At 42.0% G+C, this 27,907-nt stretch overlaps 1 protein-coding gene across 5 annotated transcripts in view; it reads right to left on the bottom strand.

The window, feature by feature from the left end:
• CDC14A (cell division cycle 14A) overlaps positions 1–27,304 on the bottom strand; it is a 174,543-nt gene extending 147,239 nt beyond the window's left edge. For 3 of the 5 annotated variants that reach the window (XM_059375514.1, XM_059375513.1, XM_059375511.1), the window contains exons 1-3: positions 26,751–27,303; positions 25,859–25,949; positions 5,506–5,581 (exon numbers count right to left, since the gene is read on the bottom strand). In XM_059375514.1, the coding sequence (XP_059231497.1) occupies positions 5,506–5,581; positions 25,859–25,949; positions 26,751–26,799 (216 nt within the window). In that variant the 5' untranslated portion in view covers positions 26,800–27,303. Of the gene's footprint in view, positions 1–5,505; positions 5,582–25,858; positions 25,950–26,750 lie in introns of all 5 variants that reach the window. The other 2 variants (XM_059375515.1, XM_059375512.1) reach the window with 2 other exon arrangements.
• Between the last annotated feature and the right edge of the window lie 603 nt (positions 27,305–27,907).

Genomic DNA, 27,907 nt, shown 5'->3' with positions numbered 1-27,907 from the left:
GTATGGGGATCGAGCCCCACATCGGGCTCTCTGCTCAGCAGGGAGCCTGCTTCCTCCTCTCTCTCTCTCTCTGCCTGCCTCTCTGCCTACTTGTGATCTGTCTCTCTGTCAAATAAATAAATAAAATCTTTAAAAAAAAAAAAAAAAAGAAAAGAAAGAAAGAAAAGAAAAGAAAAAAAGAAAAAACCCGTAGTGACCATTTTAGGAAAAGCTAGTTCAACCATATGTTTATAAAACTTTCCTATTATTGTATCAGTCATTGAAAGATTTTCTTACATGACTAAGTATGAAGAAGGTATTGTTTTTTAAAATATCACTACGTTGCTAGAAACCATCTTCCCTTTTAGAAGCCTGTATATTCTAGCCCTGTGTTGTTACCATTGTGGCAAGAATCCCTTTAAGAACTGGTTTAAAAGTTATGAGTCTTCTCAGAGGAAAATGTAAATACACATAAAATTTTATATATAATTTCAGGGGTTTATGGATCTCTTAAAATACCAAATAACTAAGTTCTGGTCTAGCCTCTCAATCACTGATGGCATTTTACATTAAACAACATATACAGTTTTACCAATTTTTCTCACTTCAATAAATCTTCCTTCTTTGGATTGCTTTCCTCATCACAGAAACTACTGACCAGAAATTGCGAACTACAACCTATCACTGCACAACACTTAGTGCTGATACTTTTTTAAATACAGTTTAAAAAAATTTTAAATAGGTTTTTTTGTTGATGGTAGTAATTTCTGCTTTTGGTTTTTGTTTTGTGGTTTTTTGTTTTGGCGGGTTTTTTTTTTTTTTTGAGATTTTATTTATTTATTCAAGGGAGAGAACAAGAGACAGAGCACAAGCTGAGGGGGAGGGGCAGAGGAAGAGGGAGAAGCAGCCTCCTTCCTGAGCAGGGAGGCTGAGCAGGGAGGGAGCCCAACATGGGGCTCCCTCCCAGGATCATGACCTGAGCCTAACGCAGACCCTTAACCAACTGAGTCACCCAAGCACCCCTACTTTTGGTTTTTTAATCTAAGTAGATGTTTGATGGATAATGTTCCATTCTAATCAACATAATTAAAATGAAAGTCACTGGGAATAGAATGCATATTGACGCACATGAAAAATAGCAATAAATCACTACCTCAAATCATCAACCTGAAAAAATTACCTTTTGAGAATATAAAAATTAAAAATTTAGAATGCACTGCAAAATATTACCTATCTACATAAGGTATCAAATAAAGGAGAAAAAAAAAAGCTTTATTGGAAGAAATAAAAATTACCGAAGTAGAAAACAAGACATGCCTAAAAGAGCTAGGAAACCACACCACAGAATTATTCTAAGTTGTAATCAGTTAAAATAGTGCCAAATTATTCAGAGAAGTAGAGTTTGATGACCAAGTAAACACTGTCATATCTGGTGTTTAAAATGTCACCAATCAGGGTGCCTGGGTGGCTCAGTCAGTTAAGCGTGTGACTTCAGCTCAAATCATGGTCTTGGGATCCTGGGATGGAGCCCTACACCTGGCTCCCTGCTAAGGAGGGAGTCTGCTTCTCCCTCTGCCCCTCCCCCAGACTTGTGTGCACGCTCTCTCTCAAATAAATAAAACCTTAAAAAAAAAAAAAAAGGTCACCAGAGCGGTTTCAGCAGGGTAAGTAAAGCAAAAGTGAGGCAGAAAAGGATTAAGAAATCAGTGCATAGGGGCACCGGGGTGGCTCAGTGGGTTAAAGCCTCTGCCTTCGGCTCTGGTCATGATCCCAAGGTCCTGCGATAGAGCCCCACATCGGGCTGTCTGCTCAGCAGGGAGCCTGCTTCCTCCTCTCTCTCTCTGCCTGCCTCTCAGCCTACTTGTGATCTCTATCTGTCAAATAAACAAATAAAATCTTTTTAAAAAAATAATTAAAAAGAAAAAAGAAATCAGTGCATAGTGAGGATGTCAACAGTATTCTGAAACCTCCAAAGGCAAGAGGCTAAAAGAGGACCTGTCAAGTCGAGTGGGATCATGAAGTTCATGCTAAGATCAACAGAAGTTTCAGTGTGTCTGGGGACCCTATGCCAGGCATTGGGGACACAGAATTATATGTCATATCCGCACCTCCTAGGAGCATCTAGTCTAGTGAGAGAGAGCAATGCCAACAGGTAATTATCATTCTTCAGTAATAGAGATCTGCACAGAGAATTCTGGGAAAACAGGAGGAACCTCCCACCTTCTCCCATAGGATGAGGAGATCCTAGAAGGCGTAAAAAACAAGGAGTGACCAAACCAGAGAAAAGGTATTCAAGTCAGACTGGACGTCACAAGGCATCATGTGGAGCAACCACTGTGGCTCAGGGTAAAGTGCGTGGCTGGTTGTCAAGAGAGTACTGTGATCTCCAGGAAATCAGTGAGTTAGCGCATGAAATCATCCACTGGGGAAGACAGCAAGGGTGGCAGCTGTCAAGGCAAGCAAGACGAAAGACATGGAAGGAATGTGCCCAAGACGGGTGAACATGGGCTGCAGACGAGAAACACCAACAGGGAGCCTGAGGGCCTGGAGACTACATGAAGGTGAGGCAGACAGAATGCAGGAGGTACGGAAGGAGAAGGGTCCATTCAAAGCAGCAAAGTCTGGAGTCTGGGTTCCTGGAAGAAAAGCAGCTGGAGTGGCAGTCACAGTCCCCGGAGCAAACAAGGCAGAGGAGTCTTGAGACCCCTGTCGGATAAGGTGAAGTCAGCTGGGGCAGTGTTGTGAGCACACCTGGAAAGATTATAAACCACAGCGGCTCCGCTAGCAAAGAAGGTGGAGAGGAGCAGGAGTAAGTCAAGAGCCTTGAAATCGAGCCCCTACTTGACTTTGCAGCCTTGAGCAAGTCACCTGCTTCTCCCGGGCCTCCCCTTCTGCACTGATATAATTAGCTGGCTGGACTAAATGGTCATTTCAACTCCTAAAATTATTTCAGATAGCTTTTGAATGTGGAAATAATAATAGGGGGCTGAGAAGGCATTCATAACCTGGGTTGAAAAACTCTTACTATTATTTCTTACCCAAGGTCATAAATGTTCCATTAGTAACTTTCTTCAGCATAAGACATTACAATTTGCAAAGACCTTTTATATATTTTCTAATATAATCCTAACCACCCCTCTGTGGGAGCTCGATAATCCTGGAGTTATAGCTAAAGAAACTGAGATTCCATAAGACTGAAGCAACTGTAGCTTTGGATTGGTAAAGTCAGTCTTTTTCTCCTAATATAGAGATTCTACTTGGATGCTTCGAAACAACCCATGACTTACTAACTTTTGGGTTTTGAACATTCATTCCTTCGGCAAGTAACAGGGTGCCCACTAGCTGTATCAAAGCTAAAAATGTCCTTCTAGGAATCCATCAGATTACCTGATTGCTGAAATGAACCAAGGGATTGCTAAACTCTATTAAGCTTTCATATAATGTTGAAAGAAAGCTTTGTAAATGAAAACAAATTGAAACAGATCCATGTATACACTTACCTCTAGGGTTTGGTACTGAATATGATAGAAAAATAGCCTTACTCAAGCCAACTTCTCTTACGTAACACCAAGTCAGAGCAAAAATTTATTTTCAAAATGATTCTCTTCTCTTCAATCTTCTAAATAATAGGTCGCAAATTGTTAATACCCAGTTCATACCAACTACATACTAAGAGGGCTAATCAAGAAAGCAAAAAAAATTCCTAGGTCCTCAAAAGGAAGAAATAAGCTTTAATTATTTATGAACTACCCTTTCCTTGTTAATTCATCTACTAAAAATTCACTTTATGTTTTTATATTAAATCCTTCTTAGGATATTATTTGCTTCCTTGGTGATTATAAAAGTTTCACCTTTAATTTCTAAACTATAGGCAGTAGCTTCTTTTCTGAAGAATGTAGATCAGTTAAAGGAATTTACATACATCTTTTCAAATCAGATAATCTTTATAAATTAATTCTTTAAACACTTGATTCCAACAGATCTTATGTTATAAAATGATTGACTAAAAAAAAAATATCTTTGGTATTCATTCATGACCATTTAGCATTTTCAGATCAATGGCAAAAATCTGTGAATGCACAATATATTTTACAGAACATTCTCTACTACAGCTGTCTTATACCTAAATTCAATAAAAATCAATCAAATCAAAAGACGATCACCAAGCAGCTAATATATACAAGGCACTATACTGTGTCACATCAGTTACATCTTAACCAGCAAAAAGAATAAATGACCTGAGCATTGTAATTTACCAGTCATCTTTAACAGCATGCTAGGTGGTATTTGACCTTCCAAACCAAAACATTACATTTAAGATCCTCATTTAGAAAACTGGAAGAAAAAAAGAAATGTTCCTTTCTATGTGATGAAATAACTTTACCAAAACCAGGAGTATACATATTGCTTTTCCTCATATATGTTTGGAGTTTAAGAGGAAAAAAAAACAGGTAAAATCAAAAATAAAGATGAATACCGCATGTATAACCCAAATTCTGTCATAACAGGTAAAGTCCCTATTGTATCACTACTAGTTCATCAATCTCAGCTGTTAATTCTACAAAGATGACCTTCAAGAAATATGTCAAAATTTCAATATTGATAGCAGCAATGTCTACGATAGCCAAACTATGGAAAGAACCTAGATGTCCATCAACAGATGAATGGATCAAGAAGATGTGGTATATATACACAATGGAATACTACACAGCCATCAAAAGAAATGAAATCTTGCCATTTGCGACGACGTGGATGGAACTAGAGGGTATCATGCTTAGCGAAATAAGTCAATTGGAGAAAGACAACTATCATATGATCTCCCTGATATGAGGAAGTGGAGACGCAACACGGGTGGTTAAGGGGGTAGGAGAAGAATGAATGAAACAAGATGGAATTGGGAGGGAGACAAACCATAAGTGACTCTTAATCTCACAAAACAAACTGAGGGTTGCTGGGGGGGGGGGGGTGGGGAGAGGGGGGTGGGATTATGGACATTGGGGAGGGTATGTGCTTTGGTGAGTGCTGTGAAGTGTGTAAACCTGGCGATTCACAGACCTCTTCCCCTGGGGATAAAAATACATTATATGTTTATAAAAAATCTTTAAAAATAAATAAAAATAAAAGGTAAAAAGAAAAATTTTTTCAATATTGATCAGACAGGAAAGGCTCCAGAGCTTCTGCCATGCAGGAATGAGTCCTTTTATCACCTGGTTTCAGAAAAATCATCCTAGGAAGGAATTTGATAGACTCATTAAACAACAACCTGAAAGGATTTGTGCTTTCTTTCTTAGATCACTATTCCAATGACTTCATTCCAGCTCACATTTCAATTCATCCTGAAAAATGAAAGAGGTTAACGTGTCCTTTACGGAATACTCAGATGGATCAGTTTCAACTTCTGGGTGAACTCCTTATAAAAATATCCAGAGATCAAGATTACCTAACTAAATGGTGTATGCACAGCAATCCCAGTGGTCAAAGTCCCAATGTTTAATACCAAAACATAAACATCACCGTAATACTCACTTTCAGTTTCTTGTTTAGTTTACAGCAGTATCTGTACACCATTGCCAAGTTCAGAGGTCCAAAATCTGCATAAAAACTGAGATTTAAAATAAAAAAGTAGTATTTAGTAGAAATATAATTTTCAGTAACATCAATACTCATTTTCATTTTCATTAAAATTGCAAATTTCAGCTATCATCAAGAATAAGGTTCAATATATAACTGATTCGCAGAGCCCAAATAACTCGTGGTTTCACCCTACAGAGGATCACAAATCACTAGAATCAGTCTCCAGTCTCTTAACAGGGAACTGTTTGGACAATTCTGAGTTCTACCTCCTCCTATTTCCCTGCCAGGACACTCAGGACAAGGACTGAAAAGCAGGCAACAAAAGAAGTAACAAGAACATAACACATATGTTCACTTCCTCCTTGTACTTATCACCTACTCAGTCACTAACTATTCTCCTCAAACACTGCTCTCAGTTCTCAAGGATCTTCAATCTAGCGGTCTTCTTTCAGTTTCCTTCTCCTTGAACTTTGCATCATGTGACACACAGACCCTTCTCCCTCTCCCCACCTGGGACATCTACAGGCTATAGTCAGCAGTCCATGGTTCTCTCGTACCTACTATCATGAATTTCACAGATAACCCTATGGAATAGAGATCGATTGCTTCCACACTTGAGACCCAGCATCAGCCTTTTCATCTTCAACTACCTCCGAACCTCACATTTACAGGTCCTTCCATCACCTCAAACTCAGAACAGCTAAAACTCAACCCACCCTTCCTTCAAATCAGCCCACCAGACTCAAAACATTTGCTTCTGACAGTTACTCAGGCAGGAAAAACTTGCAGTCACAAAAGGGCAACAAATAAATATCAATTTAATTCTCATATACCAGAAAAGCCACTACTTTTAAGTCATCCCTTGCTTGTCCATTTCCTATGTTAGCAACGAAAGGGCAGAGCCTCTTCATCTCACATCCTTAATGTTTAAATTCTGCCTCTCCCCTGCCCAACCACTCTGTATTACACTCTGAAGATTTATCTTCATAATATCTCACTTCTCGTATTTCTTCCCACCGGTCAAAAATGTTTAATGGCTCCTTGCTCTCTTCGGAATAATTCCTTGGCCCAACAATCAAAGCCCTACACCTCATGCCCCTAGCTTCCAGGATGACCTTATTTCCTAAAGGACCCCATATAGGATCTATATTCCAACACCCATGTCCATCCCTTATTCCCAAATACTCCATGGCATATTCTTTTTTTTTTTTTTTAATGTAAAAGATTTTATTTATTTATTTAACAGACAGAGATCACAAGTAAGCAGAAAGGCAGGCAGAGAGAGAGGAAGAAGCAGGCTCCCCGCTGAGCAGAAAGCCCGATGCGGGGCTCGATCCCAGGACCCCAGGATCATGACCTGAGCAGAAGGCAGCGGCTTTAACCCACTGAGCCACCCAGGTGCCCTTCCATAGCGTATTCTTAATCCAAGCCTCAACTCACACTGGTCTCCTTGGCTGGCATGCCCTCCTTTTCCTCTTTCTGCTCCTCTCTAACTTCCTCAAAATCCAGTTCAAATCCTACCTTTCCGGTCACCCTTAGAAAAAACTACCCTTCTCTCAAAGTTCCCAAAACTTACCATCTGAGACACTATTACATAATGTTCAATTAGCTTTTTTTTTTTTTTTTTTTTTTAAGTGTAGATCCTACCTGCCCAACTACAGAGTAAGGCTCTCTCTCTAGGGCTGTATCTTATCCATAAAGGTTGAGAAGAATATCTTGCTCATAATAAAGACCTTCAATAAATGAGCCCTCATTATGACTATTTTGCTCACTAATGCTCAGGTTCAATTTCACTAGACCATAAATTTACTAAATATCAACAAGTTTCCCAAAAAATCCACCCCCCAAAGACTTTCATTTTGAGGGAGTCATTTACATTTTTTCTGCTACTTAAATTAGAGTGCCATAGATATGTACTACACTACATCAAATCTGCCAGGAGCCACTTGTCTTACATAGCAATACTAAACTTGTATTTTTATTTTTTAAGATTTTATTTATTTTGGGGCGCCTGGGTGGCTCAGTGGGTTAAAGCCTCTGCCTTCGGCTCAGGTCATGGTCCCAGGGTCCTGGGATCGAGCCCCGCATCGGGCTCTCTGCTCAGTGGGGAGCCTGCTTCCTCCTCTCTCTCTGCCTGCCTTTCTCTGCCTTGCTTGTGATCTCTGTCTGTCAAATAAATAAATAAAATCTTAAAAAAAAAAAAGATTTTATTTATTTTATTTTCAGAGAGTGGGTGAGAAAGCATGAGCAGGGGGGAAGAACAGAGGAAAGAGAGAGAGAGAGAGAGAGAGAGAGAGAAGCAGACTCCCTGTTGAGCAAGAAGCCTGAGGAATCTGGGCTTGATCCCAGGACCTTGAGATCATGACCTGAGCCAAGGCAGACACTTGGGATCATGACCTGACACAAGGCAGGCACAACTGACTGAGCCACCGAGATGCCCCTAAACTTGTATATTTTATCTACATTAATCAAGTTGGTAATATTTTGGAACTTATATTCTAGGTAACACCAAAATTAGCTGTCCCTATATACAAGCTTCATGAGAATTAAAAACACGGAGTTGCCAAAAAAGGAAACTTGCAATAATCTAATGTAAAAAGTTATTGATATATTTCTAAAGTTCCCAGTGTACTGCTGTGTTGTAAGTATAAAGGAAATACCTATGAATCAAAAAGGAACTGTGTTTTATTATATCTAATTACTGACCCATCTTGGATGGTCAACAAAAATCCACTCAAATGAATCAAAATGAAAATCTAAAAATAAGCACCTCCCAGCATGATGAAAACAGCCCTGTTTCTATTACAAAGATTTCTTTGTCCTTGAGTTATTGGAAGCAACACTCTTGGCTAATATATCTTGTTTTTTCCTACTCAAACATGAATGCTTAAAGATAAGGTGAATCTAGAATTTTTAGTTATGGTTCTATCAGCTTTTCAGATTCACTTTGAATAAATTTCAGGAAAGCACAAAAAATTTGAAGCATCTAATTCCAGTTTCGTACTAACCATTAGAAGCCAACTTCATTTTCAACTACAGTTTCAAACTGTATAGTTTCTAACTGCAGAGTCCACTTAGCCACCTCTACTTTTGGAAGCAACATGGTTAACAAACACACCTGTTTTTCACCAAACATCAGATAACTAAACTAGTATACTCCAATAAGACAGGAAAAAGAACATCAAATACAAACCATGTCCTTAAGTTGATCTGTACTCTCCAACATGGTAGCCAATAGCCACCTGTGGCTATTTAAATTTAAATTAATTAAAGTTATATACCCTATTTCTATCACAGCATTATTTACAACAGCTCAGATATGGGACCAACCCAAGTGTACACACACAGATGAATGAATAAAGAAGAAGTGGTGTGTATGTACACACACACACACACACACACACCAGAATATTACTCAGCCATAAGAAAGGATGAGATCACGCCATATGTGATGACATGGATGGACCTAGAGAGTATAATGATAAGTGGAGTAAGTCAGATTGAGAAAGACAAATACCATATGACTATACTCATGTGTGGAATCTAAAACAACAAATGAATAAACAAACACAAAGCAGAACCAGAGAGCAAACAAAATGGGTGAAGAGGGGTGGGAGATACAGGCTTCCAGTTATGGAATGAAGAAGTCATGGGGATATAAGCTACAACACAGGGAATATAGTCAACAGTACTGTAAAAGTGCTGTATGGTGACTGACAGTAGCAAATTTGTGGTGACTGTAGCATAATGTATAGAGATATTGAATCACTATGTCGTACACCTAAAACTAATGGAATGTCAACTATAGTCAAATAAAAAAATTTTAATTAACTAATATTAAAGTTAAATAAATTAAAAATTCAGTTCTCCCATCATATTAAGCCGCCCATTTCAAGCATTCAAAAGCTACATGTAGCAATGGCTACTGATTTGGAAAATGAAAATAACGACAATGTTCTGCAATGACAGAAAACACCAATCAAGATGAAAAGATAAGAGGAGAACAAAAATAAGTATAAAACACTGGAGAAATTGCCAAGTAACCTGAGTGAGGTAAGGATAAAATCTTTGAAGAAATTGAGGTCCTTCCCCTTCAGAGGTTCACATAGCTCCCAACAGTAAAATTAGGCTCTGGGAATTCCTCTCCCCTTTTGTTCAAGGAGGTCATATTTCCAAAAAGACAATTAGAGACCTAAAGCAGGGGAGGAGAGAAATAGAAGGGATCCTGACCCCACTCTCCTCTACTGTCCCTCAAAGAAACAAGCTGCGGGAAGAGCATGAGACAGCTACACAGAAGAAGCTATACCTGCATCTTGACCACGACACCAGGTAAAGGGTAGATGAAAAGCAACCTGAACCCAGAGTTTCCCACATCACAAGATCTTAAAGCTAAGTGGGCCAGCTTTCATATTTCACAAAAAGGGGAGTGAGCCTCAAGTCATACTAAGAAATGCAGTCAAAACCTTTGTACAGCCAAAAGCAATTTAAGAACAGGTCAGAATTGTTGAGGCGCCTGGGTGGCTCAGTGGGTTAGGGCCTCTGCCTTCGGCTCGGGTCATGATCCCAGGGTCCTGGGATGGAGCCCCCCATCAGGCATTTTGCTTGGCAGGGAGCCTGCTTCCTCCCCTCTCTCTTTGCATGCCTCTCGGCATAACTGTGATCTCTGCCTGTCAAATAAATAAATAAAACCTTAGGAAAAAAAAAATCAGAATTGTTGCAGGCAAATACAAAGCTAACAAACTCTATCTTAAGGCCATTTTATATATTCCTTCCTCACAAGTGTTGGCATTTCTAAGAATATATATGTATTTATAATAATATAGTTTTGTGTTTTTATATTGTTTTCTGACTGGCTAAATACATTTTGAAAATGTCAAGATCATTGCGGGGAAAATGGTCATGGCTGCTCACACTTTGATACAATAAAGCACCATGAATAAAGAACACACCTTCCAAAAATAAGCTTCTTTTTTTTTCTTTACTTCTTTATTTAAATTCCAGTTTGTTAACAGAGAGTATTAGGTTTGAGGTGTACAATATAGTGACTCAACATTTCCATACAATACCTGTGGCTCATCACAAGTGCTCTCCTTAATCCCTATCACCTATTTCACCCATCCTCCTGCCCATCTCCTCTCTGGTAACCAGCAGTTTGTTCTCTATGGTTCCATAGTATGTTCTCTATAGTTAAGGGTCTGTTTTCTTGGATTCTCTCTCTCTCTCTCTCTCTCTTTTTCTCTTTGCTCACTTGCTTTGTTTCTTAAATTCCACATATGAATGAAATCATATGGTATTTGTCTTTCTCTGACTTATTTGGCTACAGTCTCTAGCTCTACCCATGTCATTGCAAGTGGCAAGTTTCCATTCTTTTTTATGGCTGAGTAATATTCCTGTGTTTGTGTGTGTGTGTGTGTGTGTGTGTGTGTGTGCGTACACACACATACCACATCTTCTTTATCCATTCATCAACAGACACTTGGCTATTTCCATATCTTGGCTATTGTAGGTAATGTTGCTATAAGCACTGGGGTGCACATATCCCTATGAATTAGTATTTTGTATTTTTTGAGTAAATACCTAGCAACAACGTGCTTCTTTATAAGAATCCTCCTTACCCGAGGTGGGGGAAAATGGAAACACATTTACTAGAGAGAAATATTAAAATACAAAAACCAACTGATATCAATTGAGATAAATCAAATGTGTTAGAGAGTGTAAAATATGTACTTGGGCAACTTGTAAGCAAAGCAGGAGAATGAAGGAGTTAGGCTCAGGGTAGAAGAGAAGAAATGGAAGTTATCAACCCGGGGAAAGTGAATGAGGAGGAAAAATGAGCCCTGCAGAGATCTAAGAAAGAAAAATCTAAGGACAGAGGGGACTCCTAAGCCTGAAGTCAATGACACTAAATAGTCTTCTCCATTCTGGCAATTCCCAGGAAGAGCCCTCCAGAGCCACAGTCAAGCAATGGCTACCACTTTTTCTTGGACAGGGGAGGGAGGGGTAATCTGGTCTCATTTGGGCTCATTTGGGCAGGGAAAACCGCGGATATATTATTTGATTATTTCAGATACCTTCAGCTTCCCCTCCAAAGCAATGAAGGAACAAACCAACAAATTAATCTCTTATCTATTTGTAAATTTTCCCTTGTAGGTTGGCAAATTATGGGTCAAGAACCAGAATGAAACTCATGAATTATTCAGTAAAAATCAGTCAATCTGTCTTTTATTTGTCAAGTATAAATAGCTAAAATCAAATTCTTTCCTGTTTCAAAAGGAAAGAAGTTCAAAGAATTGTGGAGTCTTGCAAGTAGGGAAGGGAGAATCATCTCCTTCTGGGAAGAAAAAAGAAATGGGAGCCCAAGATCAGAGCAATCGTTTACCAGGGTCATCCATTGCCCACAGGGTCACCCAATACCCACAGGGTCACCTAACATCCATAGTGCTGGTCCTACAGATGTGAAGTAAAATATAAATTGGGCCTAGAAGACCTTTGGTTATACCCAAAATGTCTAACTCTTCTCATAGACTTATGAAGTGTATGACATATCATTATTTTGTGTTTGGTTTTACAAACAAACTCTAATTTAAGTGGGTACATTCTCAGAAAAACTGTTCCTTAAGCACTATCGTATCTTATTCTATGTATCAAAAGATTCATCTAAAAATTTTCAACTCCTCAGCAAAAAGATAAACCATGATCCAAGCAGCACTCATTCATTCCACAAAGTTTATGACCACCTACTCTGGGTCAGGCACTGTAAATTAGTATATTCATCAGAGTGCTGACAATGCAAAAAAAAAAAAAATTTAATTTTATTTATTTGGGAGAGGGGTAAGAGGGGAGGGAGAGGGAGAGATCATCTTGAGCAGACACTCCACACTGAATGTGGAGCCCGACATGGGGCTCGATCTCACAACCCTAAGATCATGATCTGAGCCAAAACCAAGAGTCAGATGCTCATCCAGGTGCCCCCAAGTGCCCCCACAAAAAAACTGTTTAACTTCTTTATAAATAGGATGGAAAAATTCCATAAGATTATTGTAAGGCATACCAACTCTTCAATTTTTTACCAGCACTGCTGACAGTTTTTGTCTATTCATTCACTCACTCACTCAAATATTTACTGAAAGCCTGCAGACTGCTATTCCCTACTTCAAAGGAGCTCACCAACTAATGAAAAGACAAATAAACATTATCACAGTGTGATAAATGCTGAGTAGCATAAGTACAGTGAGATTATATGAGATTATATACAGTAAGTACCTCCAAAGTACAGTGAGATTTTATATATGTGTGAATATGTATAAAATTTTGGTGGCATTAATCAGTGCAACCCGTAGGCTCTACGCACCACCTATTATTTCCTCTATAACTGGAATATTATCCACACCCCTCCAGTGGGATGATGAAGTTCTTAATATGGCTGAAACTCATAATAATCAAATTTCAAAAAGGCTTCAACTACTCAGCAAACACTAATCTAAGATCAAAGTACACTGCGAAGCCCTTATAACTCAAGGCTTACATTCAAGCCCTTATAGCATAACAAACCACACACTGACATTGACTTCCAGGGAAGAGAGATGGCACATCAGAGAAACTCCCTAGCTCCATGTCAGTCATATAGAGTCTGACAGAAAACTAAAGACCACTGGGAAGCAAGGAGTTCAAATCCCAACTTGATCACTCAGTGTCTCTGGGCTGGTGCCTTATGGGATTCCACATCCTCATCTCAGATGAAGCTGCTGAATTAAGGCTTCTAAAGTTCTTTCCAAATCTTTTATCATATCATATCATATCATATCATATCATATCATATACCAGCTTTCTAGCTATTATATACATTATAGGCTATTAGATATAATATATACTCTGTGTGTGTTTGTGTGTGTGTGTGTGTGTGTGTGTGTGTGTATGCATATATACTAGAGTCAAAAGAATCTAAGATTCTAGGGCATCTGGGTGGCTCAGTTGGTTAAGCATCTGCCTTCTGCTCAGGTCATAATCCCAGAGTCCTGGGATCAAGTCCCCTGTCAGGCTGCTATCAGGGAGTCTGCTTTTCCCTCTCCTTTCCCTCTCCCTCTGTCCCTCCCTTCCCCTCTGCTCATGTTCTTTCTCACTTGCACTCTCTCTCCAAAAATAAATAAATAAAATATTTAAAAAAGAAAAAAGAGTCTATGACTCTATAGTTACACATATTGGTCAAACCCACTCAACAGTTCACATGTTTCCCAAGGGCTACAGGCCCTAATGGATGCATTCCACCCTCCCTGTATGTTGAGTCTGGGTACATTTCCTTCAGAATATCTTCTCAAAGAAGGGGAAGAACCTCAGTTTCCTCCCTGAAATTCACTGGGCTTTCTGCACAGCTGGGAAACAAACCCACAGACCACAAAGTGGCTTCATAAGGTAGCAAGTTTGATCTCATTACCATTTATTTGCCTGCATAAAGTTTGACATTTGTTGAGATCGTAAAGGAAGGGGAGAATGCCAGTATCAACTCTGACTCCTGGTCTTTGGTACATTATTCTGGGTTTTTAGGAAAGTCCACAACACCGGAAATATGATAAAGTTTTCTCTGCTTAGTACCTTCCCTCCCTGGGGCAAGGAACAAGGCCTTGCTGCTGCTGTAAAATAGGTTAGTGTTGCCACTTTGCCCTAAAGCCAAACAACAGACTAGATGGTATCAAGGAAGCTTCCAGCATCAGAGTCTCCCGTTCTGTGACTTCCCTCTTTGGAGAAAGTCAATTAATGAAAACCCCCCTCTGAGGCTCACAGTAATAAAAACAATAGGAGATTTCTTCAGGAATGCACTGGCAAAATTAAAATTCACTCCCACAGAAACATTCTCAAGCAGTATAAGTTAACTCTATTCAATGGCAGATACTGAGGGAGAGAGGACTACGCAAACAGCATACGCACAGCTTTGATAGAAGACAGAATGATGACTGATGCCCTGTACCCTCCTCATATTTCATAAAGCAACGAAGGCCTTGAAAAGGAAAATAATTGGGTGCCTCGACACCTCAGTCGGTTAAGTGTCTGCCTCGGCTCAGGTCATGATTCCAGGGTCCTGGGATCGAGGCCCACGTCGGGCTCTCCACTCTTTAAGACCAAATGTGCAAGGAGTCTGCTTCTCTCTCTGCCCCTCCTCCTATTCATTCTCTCAATCTCTCTCTCTCTCCCAAATAATAAATAAATAAAATCTTTTTTTTTTAAGGAAAGGAAAACAATTACTCTAAAACCCAGTGAAGATCATATTACCCCTCTAAACACTTGAAATTAAAAGCAAAACCTTCATACTTGCCTGTGAGGCCCAGGCTGGTGCAGCCCCTACCTCTCTCTCTCTCTCTTCGGGGCTTCATCTTCCTGGTTTTAATACTAGTAAGCTCCAGCCAAGCTATTTCTTTTAGTCCCTGCCTCAGGCCGTTAGCACATTCACCCTCCCAGGCCTAATTAACTTTTACCTACCCTTTAGGTGTCAGCTCTACTCACACTTCCTCAGAGACTTCTTCCCTGATCCCACACCCACCTCGGGCCTCACCCCACTTCACATATCCCCCTACGCTCCCACCCCACCCCCACAGGCCAGGCTCCATTGTTATGTGCTTCTTAGATCTCTCCTTCAGAGTACTTACAAATAATCCTATGTCTGAATATTGGACCAATATCCTCCCTATTGCCCACTGGACCATAGAAGCTCCAGGAACCTGGAGCTGGGTTTGAATGTGCTCACTGTCATGTTACATCCCTAGCACCTGACACAGAGATGACTGAGTAAGGAATGAACGACTGAGATGTGGTTGGTTCATCTGCAAAAACCCTGCCTGTTTCCATTTAATCCTTCTAAGCCATACACCAGATTAATGTGGGGAGAGATATCGGGTATTACATTTTGTTTATCGATGGTCACATAATAAAACTAACTGGACAAAATTAACAAAAATGACCTAAGACATAAAGGCAGTAAAGGGGAAGGAGAACAGAAGGATGGCCCACCTCTCTGCTGCCGGGAAAGGTCTAGAGTCCAGCCCCATCACCCCGCTTCAGCCTGTATCTTTACCACCGGCTAGCTCCCCAGGTGGCCTGCTCCAGAAGTAACCCCCAGTCTGAAAAGATTCATCCTGACTATACATCGCCCCAATTCCTTTTGTTCTAGCAGCCCCTTCAGTTCTGAGAGTTTTGCCATATTAAAATCATCCTAAGCCTTTATTTTCGGGGTTTTCTAGAGTGGCAGCCAATCTGCTTGGGGCTTGTGAAACAGGTGCAAAGTCGGTTAGGGGCTATCAGAACAGGAAAGGCACTCTTTTACAAGCCCATCCTTCACAGCTTCCTAGAAGAGGCCTTTTTAAAACCTTTTTATCTCATATTTAGGGGGGAAAAAAGTCTTTAACATTTCAGATTAATCCAGCTGCAGAGAATCAATAACTGACTACCAAGACTAATGTAAATGCTGTATCAATACCATGCCCTCTTAAAAGAAAGAGAAATGTATACAGTAAGAAATCAGTTATTTGGGGCACCTGGGTGGCTCAGTCAGTGAGGAAGCTGACTCTTGATTTCAGCTCAGGTCATGATCTCCGGGTCGTGAGATCGAGCCCCATGTCCAACTCTGCACCAAGCATGGAGCCTGCTTGAGATTCTCTCTCTCCCTTTCCCTCTGCCCCTCCCCCCTTCTCCCCCTCTCACTGGCAGGCAGGCAGGCAAAGAAAGAAAGAAAGGGAGGGAGGGAGAAAGGGGAGGATACGGAGGGAGGAGTAACGAAGGAACGAAGGAGAGAGGGAGGGAGGGAGAAAAAAAATGAATGAATAAATAAATCAGTTATTCAAGGATCCCCAATTCAGAAATCCCAATCTGGAATAAAAATGAGAATTTTAAGTGAGCCAATAAACAAAGTCATACTGTTTCTTCTAAAGCCTGCCACAAAATCCATGCCTTTTTTTTTTTTTAAGATTTTATTTATTTATTTATTTATTTGAGAGATGGGGAGAGAGCACCGAGAAAGAGGGAGAAGACGACGATTCCCTGCTGAGCAGAGAGCCCAATGTGGGGCTAGATCCCAGAACCGTAGGATCATGACCTGGGCCAAAGGTAGATGCTTAACCAACTGAGCCACACAGGTGCCCCAAAATCCACGCCCTTTAGCCATGTTTATAAGAAAGTTCCATTCTCACACAGGGTCTATTTAGTCTTACTTTGTACCAAAGGCCAATAAAATATGATGTCTGGTTTCTACGTCCATAGTATATTAAACTCATAAGACCATAGAGAGGAGGAAGTGATTAGGGGTGGCTACACTGATAGTAATGTCAATAGCTAACCCAATAGTAAGCAGCACCTAAAATGTACTGTACTCCTAGTAGTTAGCTATCAATAAAAACTGACTGAATAAATTAAAACCACTAAAAGATAAGATGTTTAGCAAACAGGCACCATCTGCTACATAAACCGAGAGCCCTTCATTCCTTAGAAGCAGCTAAAACCATCCCTGAATTACAGTGAAACTGTACAACCAATGAACTTATAGTAATAGAGTCTGAGTATTACAGAAAAACAAAAGGTAAATCATAAGCAGTAAACTCTTCAAGAAGGCGGAAATACAGATTCACCTTAGAAAAGTTCCACAAATTATAAAACTGTTTTCATATTCCAAGATGTGATTTCCCAACTGACTCGTAAGAGCTGCCTCCCTGGAATGCCACATTCCCAAACACAACCAGATAAATGCATTACTAGAACATACCCACCAAGGAGAACAAATGTGAAATAAACCATCTTTCCTGGTTCTCCAAAACAAAATTAAATTTTATAACCAAAGAACAAGTCCAAACCAGCAAATTCTTCATCAATAGGATGTGAACAGCTTTAAGACCAAAATATTAAAGTGTATAGATTAATACATGAAACATTTTATTCAGGGGCTCTTAGTTGGTTGAGCCTCTGCCTTTGGCTCAGGTCATGATCCTGGGGTCCTGTCATGGAGCCCTACATCATCAGGGAGTCTGTTTCTCTCTTTCTCTCTCTCCCTCTGCCCTTCCCACTGCTCATTCTCTCTCTCTCTCTCTCTCTCAAATAAATAAAATCTTTTAAAAAAAAACATTTTATTCAAAAACTATAATTCACACACACTATTTCTTATAAAGGAACTCACTGTCAATTACAAAGAACTGTGATCATTCACCAGATGTTTCCAAGTTGTCAGAACCAGAAATAAACAGTACATACTTTCAATAGATAAGGTGATATTTTGATGGTTCTCATTCAACATCTGATTCTTTGTGGTCCTGGAAGTACTTAGAGGATTAACAAAATTCAAGTTTTTTGTTGGTTTTTTTTTAAGATTTTATTTATTTATTTGACAGAGAGAGACCACAAGTAGGCAGAGACAGGCAGAGAGAGAGGAAAGGAAGCAGGCTCCCTGCTGAGCAGAGAACCCGATACAGGACTCGATCCCAGGACCCTGCGATCATGACCTGAGCCGAAAGCAAAGGCTTTAACTCACTGAGTCACCCAGATCCCCCAAAATTCAAGGTTTTTTTTTCTTAGGTAAATTCAAAGTAAAGCTCAAAAAAAGTTTTTTTGTTTTTAAAGAAACAATGAATTTGACACGTAGCTTAGAAAGCCCAGTTCAAATCAGGGAGTCAGAAAGGAACTTTAGATCACTGTCCCATCCACCTTCTCAGTTTTTAAACAAGTAAATATCTAAAACTCCTGAGCAAGCATTGTCTGTTTTCTCCTTAAAGATCACAAAAGACAAAGATTCCTCCTTTTACTTTCATTGTAAACCCCCCTTTTACTTCCTTTCCCTATTCCCAAAACAAAACCAAGCACTAAAAAGGCAAACCTTTCTCTGATTTACATAATTGCCTACTATAATGTATCTCTTCGTCCCAGTCATCCAGACCAGAAATCTTAAACATACATATTCAATTCCTCACCACCCCCCTCCCTGACCTGGTCAATCCCAAATACAGTCAATCCATCCCTTCTAGCTTCTTCCCCCTGTTCTCCCTCTGGCCTTTCTGTTCCCACTGCTACAACCGTAATTCAGTCCTCCCACAGCCTAACCAGACCCCACTTCCCAGCCTAAACCAGAGCTCTCTGCCACTGATAAACCCGCACAACAGAGGTCCAAATGGTTTTCTACCATGTAGTCTCCAACTATGTGTCCAACCTCACCGGGGACCTCTATGCATTCAAACATTTTGCCTCACCTAAGAGAATCTTGCTAACTCCAAACACTGGAATCTCTACTTTCTTTCCTTCCTCTTCTGCTCATTCATTCATTCAGCTAAAATTTCTTGAGCACCAGCTATGCATCAGGCACCGTGCTGGGTTGTAGGGATATATATAATGGTAAACAAAAACAGGTAGTACATGTCCTCACAGAGATGGTAAAATACACTCTTTGCTCTTCTGTGCCCTTCAAAAGCCAGTTCAAACCCCTCTAGGAAGTTATCACCCTGGGTGGTAATAATCTCCATGTCTCTTGGATTCCTAAAAAATACCTTTGCAGCTTTTGCCATATTTTGCCCTTCACTATGTTTGTATTCACTGCCTTATGTATTTGTGTACCCCCAAAGCTTTAGCCCAGAACTCCACACTGAAAGCTAGCTCACCTAAATGGTGGTTCCTTCTCCAGCAATTTCCAACCATTTCTAAGTTTTAAGTTTCTTTTTTTTCACTTCCTATGAAAATGCGTCAAGGGTCTTTTTTCTTTTCCTTTTCTTTTAGGCACAAAGGTGTATTAAAGCTGTGGGTAAGTAAAAGTCATTTGCTTCGGGCTTTGGAATGTGTTTATGAACTTACAAATGAGAACATCTGATGCCTTAGGAATCTACTTCAAACAAAATAATGAAGCCGCCCCATGGTGATTTGGCATAGAAAGAACTTGGACGGCAGGCAGCTCCCCATTGGACACTCCGACAGCCATTTGGATCCCTCTGTCAGGCCGCCTGATCAAGACCGCACTGAGTTTTAACTGAGTCTGTAGCACCTTAGTTAAATTTTGTGTTTTTGTCAGGCTCATCTCAAGCAAACTGAAAGAACTGAATCATAATTTGTCCTTATGAAGATTAGAGATAGACTACCCACTATGAAGGTCTAATAAGTCAAAACAGCAAGTATGTTTTTAATGATTTATTTATTTATTCTAGAGAGAACACACACTCAGGGGAGAGGGGCAGAAGGAGAGAAAAACTCAAGCAGACTCCACACTGAGTGGGAGGCCTGACTCGGGACTCAACCCCATGACCCTGAAATCACGACCTGAGCTGAAACCGAGTTGGCCGCCCAACAGATTGCACCATCAGTGCACAGCAAGTATTCAATTAAATCAATACCTAGAAAGTAAAATTTGATTCTAGTATGCCACTGAATTGAGAACTGGCTGGTTCATGTATACACAGAAATGTGCATTTCCTCATCACATATACTATGTGGTACTCTTGGTGGTTATATATACACATACACATACATACACACCTAAAACTTACATGTTCAAAATAGAGGAGAAGAAAAGTAGCACTGAACACTGCTGGGTTATTTTTGCAAAATTAGGATGGAAGAAAGGAGAAAGGGAGAAGAAAAGGGTAAACACGTCATCTTTTAAAGCTAGAGTTTTCTTTCTGAGTTTTTAGGAGAATTCTATGTAGAAACGATTATATCTTACAACAGTTAAGAACCAACAACATTTCACTAGACAGCCTGCAAAAGAAGTTTTCAGAAGCTGGGCTTCTTTTGTTTTCATCCATCTTATTAATATGGAATGATAATTAATTCAATTTATTTATTAATTTATTTAGTCCACTGAAAGGGGGGGGGAAGCAAAATTACACCCACAAAAGTGGAAGTGGAAAAATCATTTTCATTACCAGCACATATTCCTAGATACGGCCTAGACATAAAGGCGATGCTCACACTGTCAGCTGCTCACTTCTAACCAAAGCCATCGCCGCTCAAGTTAGAAGGGCCAGGCCTGCCAGGGAGGGGCGAAGCCCTTCTGCACCCTTCCCACCAGCCTCCAGCTCAAGACAACTGGGAGCTTGCTAGAAGCCTAAGATCATGAACTCCAGGGCCAATTACCCACAGCCTAAATCCCAGCTCAACAACTTAACTATAGCTCAGTGACCTCTGAGCCTCAGCTTCCTCATCTCTAAAATGGTCATAATAATGGCACCTAGGGTTCTTCTGAAGCCTGAGTGAATGCATACAGAGCACAAGAACACTACCTGGCACGGGACTATAAATGTAAGCTATTGTTATGATTTGCTTTTTATTCCAAAATTCAACTATATCTCCTCTTCTTTCACTATCATAGCAACTGATAATGAGAGCTGGGGCACCAAATGATGGCCCTAAGATGCTATAAGATCATATATTTGAGCATGTCCATAAAAAGCATTAGCCTTTCCATTAAATTAACCTACTTGCCATATTATTTGAAATATCTTGGATTTATTTATTTTAGAGAGAGAGAGAGCACGAGCAGGAGGGGCAGAGGCAGAGGGAGAAAGAGAAATTCCACCCACCTCCTCTCTCAGCACAGAATTGAAAAGGGGCTTGATCTCATGACCCTGAGATCACAACACAAGCCAAAACCAAGAGACAGTCACCCAAAGGACTGTGCCACCCAGGCACCCCTGCCACATACTAAATTGAAAACAAAAATCAAAAATAAAAAGAGTTCCTTCTCACTCCATTCCCACAAATATTTCCAGGCAAGGGAAGTTTTTCTGTATTTCTCTCAAAGATGTCCTAATCCACATTCTGACTCATACCTCTTCTATAGACTATAAAAGAAATCATTCTTCTATACATTATTTACCCAAGAATCCCTGGCTGCATTAATATCAGGGTGCCTTAATAGAGTTTAAATGAAAACTGAACATTTTAAATTATTTAAATCTTCAATTGAGCTAATTAGTCCTCATTAGAGGCTGCTCATTCTTCCATACTAAAACAGTGGGCGAAATGCTTCAAGTCACTTCAGAAACTGCTTAATATTCAGTCCCCAGAGTATGTCCATGAAAAGTTCTCTCCTGCATTCTCAATACCTTTCCTTTGCAAACATAGTGAGAGGAAAGATAAAAGTGGACAAGGCTGGAAATGCAGACCCTCTACACGATCCTTCACAGCAAACTCGCTTTCCATGTGTTAACATCCAACCCTGTTCCCATCATCATAGTCAGGAGGGGCATACAAAGGTTACAACAATTAACATATTTCATCTCGCTAACTTTTGAGCCAAAAATATGTGAGCCAAGTTATAAAAAGTAAGCCTCTATTTGGATTACAGGGCCCCATTCCAAAACCCAAAGAATTAGCCTTTCTGGAGAGCTGCGTGTTATTTGTAGCTTAATCAAATACAGATAAATCTTTGAAAGGCTCCCTTTTTATTGGGCTATTTTTGTCCCACGGGTGTGTTAGCCTATACTCTAATTTTAATCCTGATCTGTGAAATCGTAACCCAAGGATAAATGTATGGCTTTCTTACCAACCATATTTTACTAAAACTGCTCAAGCCTTTATATTAAGGTGATAAATTCTGTATTAAAATCACACAGAAAAGTCAGACTTTCATTTCTAATAAATCACCTCACCTCATGGTGCTACTCTGTTAAATCTTCTCTACCGGCTTCTCAGAAGGTTGCCATTACAATCATGGAGTGCTATCATTCCTCTTAGAACTAACTAACCACCTGTGCAAAACACAGCTGCGTCCAGGGGACCGACAGCCTAATATTTAGAGTCTACTTCCTGATTCAAAAATAATAGTTGCATTTCCAAGGTGATAATTTAGCCAGAGAGGTGGCATTTCATTTATATGTTCAGTGAGTAAGTACACAGTTATAAGGCTGTATAAGGCCTGTGTAATAATGTATATAAACACACTCCTTTCCCTGGAGAGGTGTACAGTATGATTTGACGGTCAAGACTTTTCTCCCCACAGGACATCCTCCACAGAGAGAACACAGGTTACTATACATGCTTCCAGGGGCTTTGTAGAAGCCCTACCCTTCCCAAAGCAGCAGTGCTGCCAAGATGAATTCCCAGGCCTCTGCCCCTCTTTCTTTTCTTCTCTCTCTCCACCGTTTGTCCACCTCTTTCTCTATTTCCTCTTCCCTTGCTCCTCTCTTCCTAGCCTTGCCTGTGAAATACAGACTTTGACATCTCCTCTGTCTTCCCCCAAATCACACCATTCTCGCAGTTTTATCAACTCTTTGGGGAAAACTCCCCAAATTTAAGAACGTCAAGTCTATGTAATAACCCTTAAATTCCTTAAATTCAACATGATCAAAATGGAATGCCTGATGTCCCTATTAATCCCAATTCTTCCACACTACTTCTTGCTCAGTGAATGGCCCCGGCAGGCTCCCTGGGACCGAGGTAGTCTTAAGGACTTCTTTGCCTCCTCTTTTGCCTCAGCAACCCCCAACTCACCCACCTAATCTGTTGCCAGTCACATGGATTCAGAGCTCTTCTTTCTACCACCACTGCCACCAATCCTACTCTAGGCCTTTATTTCTTCCCCTTGAACATTCTAGAATTTTTCTAAGTGGGCTTCTACTTCCACTAACCCATCTTAGATGATACTATAATATTAACTTTTTGAGAGAAGATATACGTATTTCAGAACCAGAGGGTCTGGTTTTCAATTCCAGCTCTGCTACGTCTTCATTCTGTGACCTTGGGTAAGTTACCTAAACTCTCTGTACCCTAACTCTCATCATCTCTGCACACTAAGGATGATAACAGCGCCGGCATCATGGAATTGTTGTGAAAACAAAAAGTTGTGGGACACCTAGAACAGCACCTAGCATACATTTAAACACTCAGTAAATGTTTGCTATTACTTGCCATTAGCTCCATTCTGGTCATACCATGGACTTCCCCAAAACCATGCAGGAGTCCAAAGGCTTCCAATGAAACGGCAGATCCCCACCCCGCCATTCAGTCTACACCCTGCTAACTTTTCAACTTCGTAATGCACACCCCCATGGGACCTGAATACATACCAGGTAAACTGGGGGACTTACTAGTCCCTGACCCCACTCTGGAGCCTCCTTTCTCATCCTTGCTTTCTTGTTTCTGGGATCTCTCCTGATAAAACTCTGTCCATCCTTCAAGCCAACTGTAAGTCCTCCAGGAAGCCCTTTTCTAAACACTTCAACCAAATGTGATTCCACCTGCCTGGGAACTCCTCTTAGCACAGGGCCTATGTTAACCTGAAGACAGTTCTCTATCTGTACTGCTCACTGCACTACTGTCATTCTCCCTATAGGCTTGTGGCTCCTCAAAGGTCCTATGTGCATTCATCATCGCCATACTCTCCAGCACCTAGCCATGAGTAATATGTTGGGGGGGGGGGTCACAAAAAAGATGGAATCACGGCTAATCAGAACCATGGCCACTGCTGTGGCAAGGCAGCTGGGCAAGTCCAAACCAAGAGAAATGTATGCTCTGCCCATACTGGAGTCCTCATCATAGTTTCAGAAGACATCGAAACTTATAATAGAAATGGGATGGTCTCTCCAGCGAGTCTTTCTTTATAAGACACCAGAAATACAGTAGAATAAATGTAGGAGGAATGGGATTTGTCACCCTATCCTAAAATACACAAAAACAGTTCCTCACATATGCTCAATACCACAATCAAAAAACCATTCAGCAACTGTGTTTAGTGGTTAAAGGCCAATTCCTGCTAGATCTACCACTTAGCCATCCCTAAAGAGGTAACTCAGACCTCAACAACAGAAGCTTGTTCCGTGATATATTAACTGCCTCCGGCATGTCAGTCACTACAGAATGGAACACCGTGACACATCCACAGTCCCTACCCTCAGACGCACAAGAGGTCCCCAAACCCTAACCTCATGAAAACAAAGCCACAACAATGCACATTGCCAACAACAGAGTGCACACTCAATAAACAGCAGTGATGTCATCCAGGTACCCCGGGTCAGGGAGCAGGCCCGGCCCGGCAGTCCTCCATTCTGTCTAGGGGCAGAGCTGTAATCTGACACCACGGATTTAGACCTCATTGCAGCCGCAACTCTGGGCATTCATAAGCAGCAGCAAAGGGCTCTTTCATTCCCACTTCAGCCTTCAGCCATTCAAGAAGCATCCTGCCTCCAGCACCACTAGGAGAAATTCCCCAAGACCCCAGTTTCAAGAATCCCTATGGTGAAGGGACAGTTAAAGATGGTTTGCCCTCAAATAAAAGATAATGCTCCTAAAAGTGGAGAATACTTTCACTCCTCAAATGCCTGGGTGGTACCTATAAATCCTTAGGCAGATCAGCCAAAATCCCTTTTAAGGTGACAAGTCCGAGGAAGCTCACTATGGTTCATTAAACTCTGTTCAGGTAATTGCATGTTTGGTTAAACAACAAAAGTCAAATTAAAATGTTTAAGTTAAAATATATTGGACTACTCTGCAACACCAGCTCTTTTAAGGAGAACACACTCAAGTCAGTTCAGCCTTCCTATTCTTTATTATCTGTTGCTTTTATTGAGTGGAGGTTTATCTCTCTTTAATTAAATTTTTACTGCCCTTAAAAGTACTAAGATAATCCTTTCCCTGTAAATTAATTGCTTTTCACAGAAAACAGTTCCCTATTCTTATTTTACACTCTCAAATCCTAATCCCACAGAGGCAAAGTAACCGAAGAAAGTAAATCAGCACTCCCATACCACTTCCTCAAAGACAAAGAAAGTAATACTCTGAAGCTTGGGGGCACCCAAAGAAAATCACCCAATAATTTCTCACACAGGTAAAACCTTACTCATAGATAAGACGTGGGTACAGCTACCTCCAGCCAAACATGTCCCACTTTCCAAAAACGAGCTGCAGAAACAAAAACATCCTGCGAGACAACAGAAGCCTTGTGAACTGGAAAGCTGAAGTGCTCCTAACACACACACTTCCCTGTACTCTGTGGGTGCCCCATAAATACTCCCTGGCTGATTCACAGGCCAATTACAGTGGCTAGCAAGGACCGAGAGTCTCCCTGGTCCTACTCTGGGGAGTGTTAGGTAACAGAAAGTTGCAATTTGTGGTGGTGGCAAGAAGAGCTAATACAAAGGTTTAAAAGGAGTGGGGTGGTGACAGGTTCACATTACGTTAACTTTGCCTGCACCTCTCCCCAAGCACCTGAGTCTTTAAAAAATGGTATTGTGACTTACACCACTTGGGGGGGGGGGGGGGGGGGCGTGACTAAAACTGCCATAAAGGTGCATAGGGTTCCCTCACCAAAGAGCCAACAGGCTAAAAGATTGAGAAAAAAAAAAAAATAGAAACTTACTTTTCATAGACCAGCTCCTCATCGATGGAGAAATAGTGGGTATTTACAGTGCTTTTTGGTCTATTCCTTAAAGTAGCAAAATATAATCGATCTGAAAGACAAGTTTAAAAGACGGGAGAAAACATATGAGAAGTAGGGCAGCTGAACGTGGAGAGTGGTGATAATACACGAAAGATCAAAATAATAACTGCTACCCATTATTTAAAGACCCCAGTAACACGTGGAATTCTTGCAGAAACCTGATCTCTCCCAGAAACCCAGAGACCCAAGAGCACAACAGAGAGGTGAGAAGGGGACCCAAATGAGACACTCAGCTAGGGGCTGGGGGTGGGGGCAGAGTTCCCACATCTCCCCAGTTTCAGGCCAGCAGGAGCGGACAGAAGCTGGGGGTACCCGTAGAACTGGAGATGCAAGTTTGGCTCAGACATCTCCAGACCTCAGCAGCTGCGGAAGGGGAAGAGAGGCGAGCCTGCAGCTCTGAAGACTTCAAGAAGAGGAAGGGAGGAAGAGACAGGGAGGTGTGACTGGGGGGGTGTCCCGAAAACCGAGGGATCAAGAGCAGGATAAAGGAGACGGAAAAAATCAACCGGAGCAGGATCCCCACGGGCTGCTGTGTGCAGAAGCCGGACCGAAACCGGCGCTGTCCCATTACCGGGCGGGAAGGCCATCCGAGGGAGCTGCAGAGGGAACCAGGGACGCAAGAAAGACAGAGAAGCCGGAAGCAGGGGGTCCTCGGGGAGAAGGTAGTACAGAGAGGGGACGAGAGCGCGTGCAGCGGCTGCAGGACACCAGGGGCCCGGGGAAAGCCGGAGACAGCGGTTGGGACGTAGGGGTAGAAGTGAAGAGTTGGGGGCGAGGGAGGGTTGGAGGATGCGGGGCGGCTGCTGCTCACCTTTCATGAACTCGCAAGCCCCGATTAGTTCCCCTGACTCCGCTGCCATCTTAAGCGAGATACGCACGGGGGAGGACTAGGTCGTGGCCAGCTGAGGTCACCCGCCCCCGGGGGCTTCCCCACTGCCCAGGAGCCGGGAAGCTTGCAGTCCCGAACACCGAGCCCGCCCGAGAGAGGCAGCAGGCGCCGAAGGCGGAGGCGGCTGGGGGGTCAGCGCGCGGGGCGCCCCGGGGACATTCCGTGGGGAACCCGAGCCCGCTCCGCGCGGGGCGCACACGCCCCAGGCTGTGGCCGCTCCGATTCGGACCCGGCTCCTGCCGCTGCTCCGCCGCCGCGGCGCCAGGGAAACGCAGACCAGCTCTCACAGCCGGGCAAAGTCTTCCCCCCGCTCCCAAAGTGATCATGGAGGAGGAGACGTCTGGCCCCGATCGCGCCCGTGGCTACTCGTGCGACAGCGGGCAGGACTCTGGTGCCCGCCGGCTGGCAGCAGCTGCTCCGGCTCCTCCTTCGCCACCTCCTTTCAGCAGCAACTCTTCCTCCTCCTCCTCCCCCTAGGTCCGCCCTCAGACCTTCCTCCCCGCCCTCCCTCAGCCCCCTCCACTTTCACGGCTCTGCGGCCATCCCTTAAAGGGACAGCCCCGCTCCTTTCTCGGTGCGGGCCCCGCGCCCCAGTTACCAGGCGCCCCGCGGGTCACTAGGAGCCGGTTGCTAAGGCTTTGTTGCCGTCCTCCAATTGCTGTACAGGAAACGGGGCTCTGGGCCCAGGGGAGCCGGGCGGGGCCTCCAGACCAGAAACTTATGAATGAAACGGTGGAGTAGGGAGTGGATGTCGGGAAGGGCGCTCTTTCGGCTTCACTGGCAAGGATGCGCCGGCGCCCCCTTTTCTGCACCCACTAAGCCTTCCTAGATTTTTCGTCTCCGTCTCTCTCTCGCCCTCACCCACGTTCTCCTAAACTCTTGAGCGCGCGAGCGCGCACACACACACACACACACACACACACTCTCTTAATACCTCAGATCTCCGGCCCAGCCTCCTATTAGCAAATCTTTCAAGCACTCCGCATTCCCTCCACCACTGACGGATCTTCATCTTTATTTAAAAAATGATAAAGTTTTAAAAGAAGCGCTACCTCCCCGCTCCAAAGAACATGTACCGA

The sequence above is a fragment of the Mustela nigripes genome, chromosome 14 (assembly GCF_022355385.1).
Source record: "Mustela nigripes isolate SB6536 chromosome 14, MUSNIG.SB6536, whole genome shotgun sequence".
NCBI lineage: Eukaryota > Metazoa > Chordata > Mammalia > Carnivora > Mustelidae > Mustela > Mustela nigripes.
This window is presented reverse-complemented; position numbering and strand designations above follow the sequence as displayed.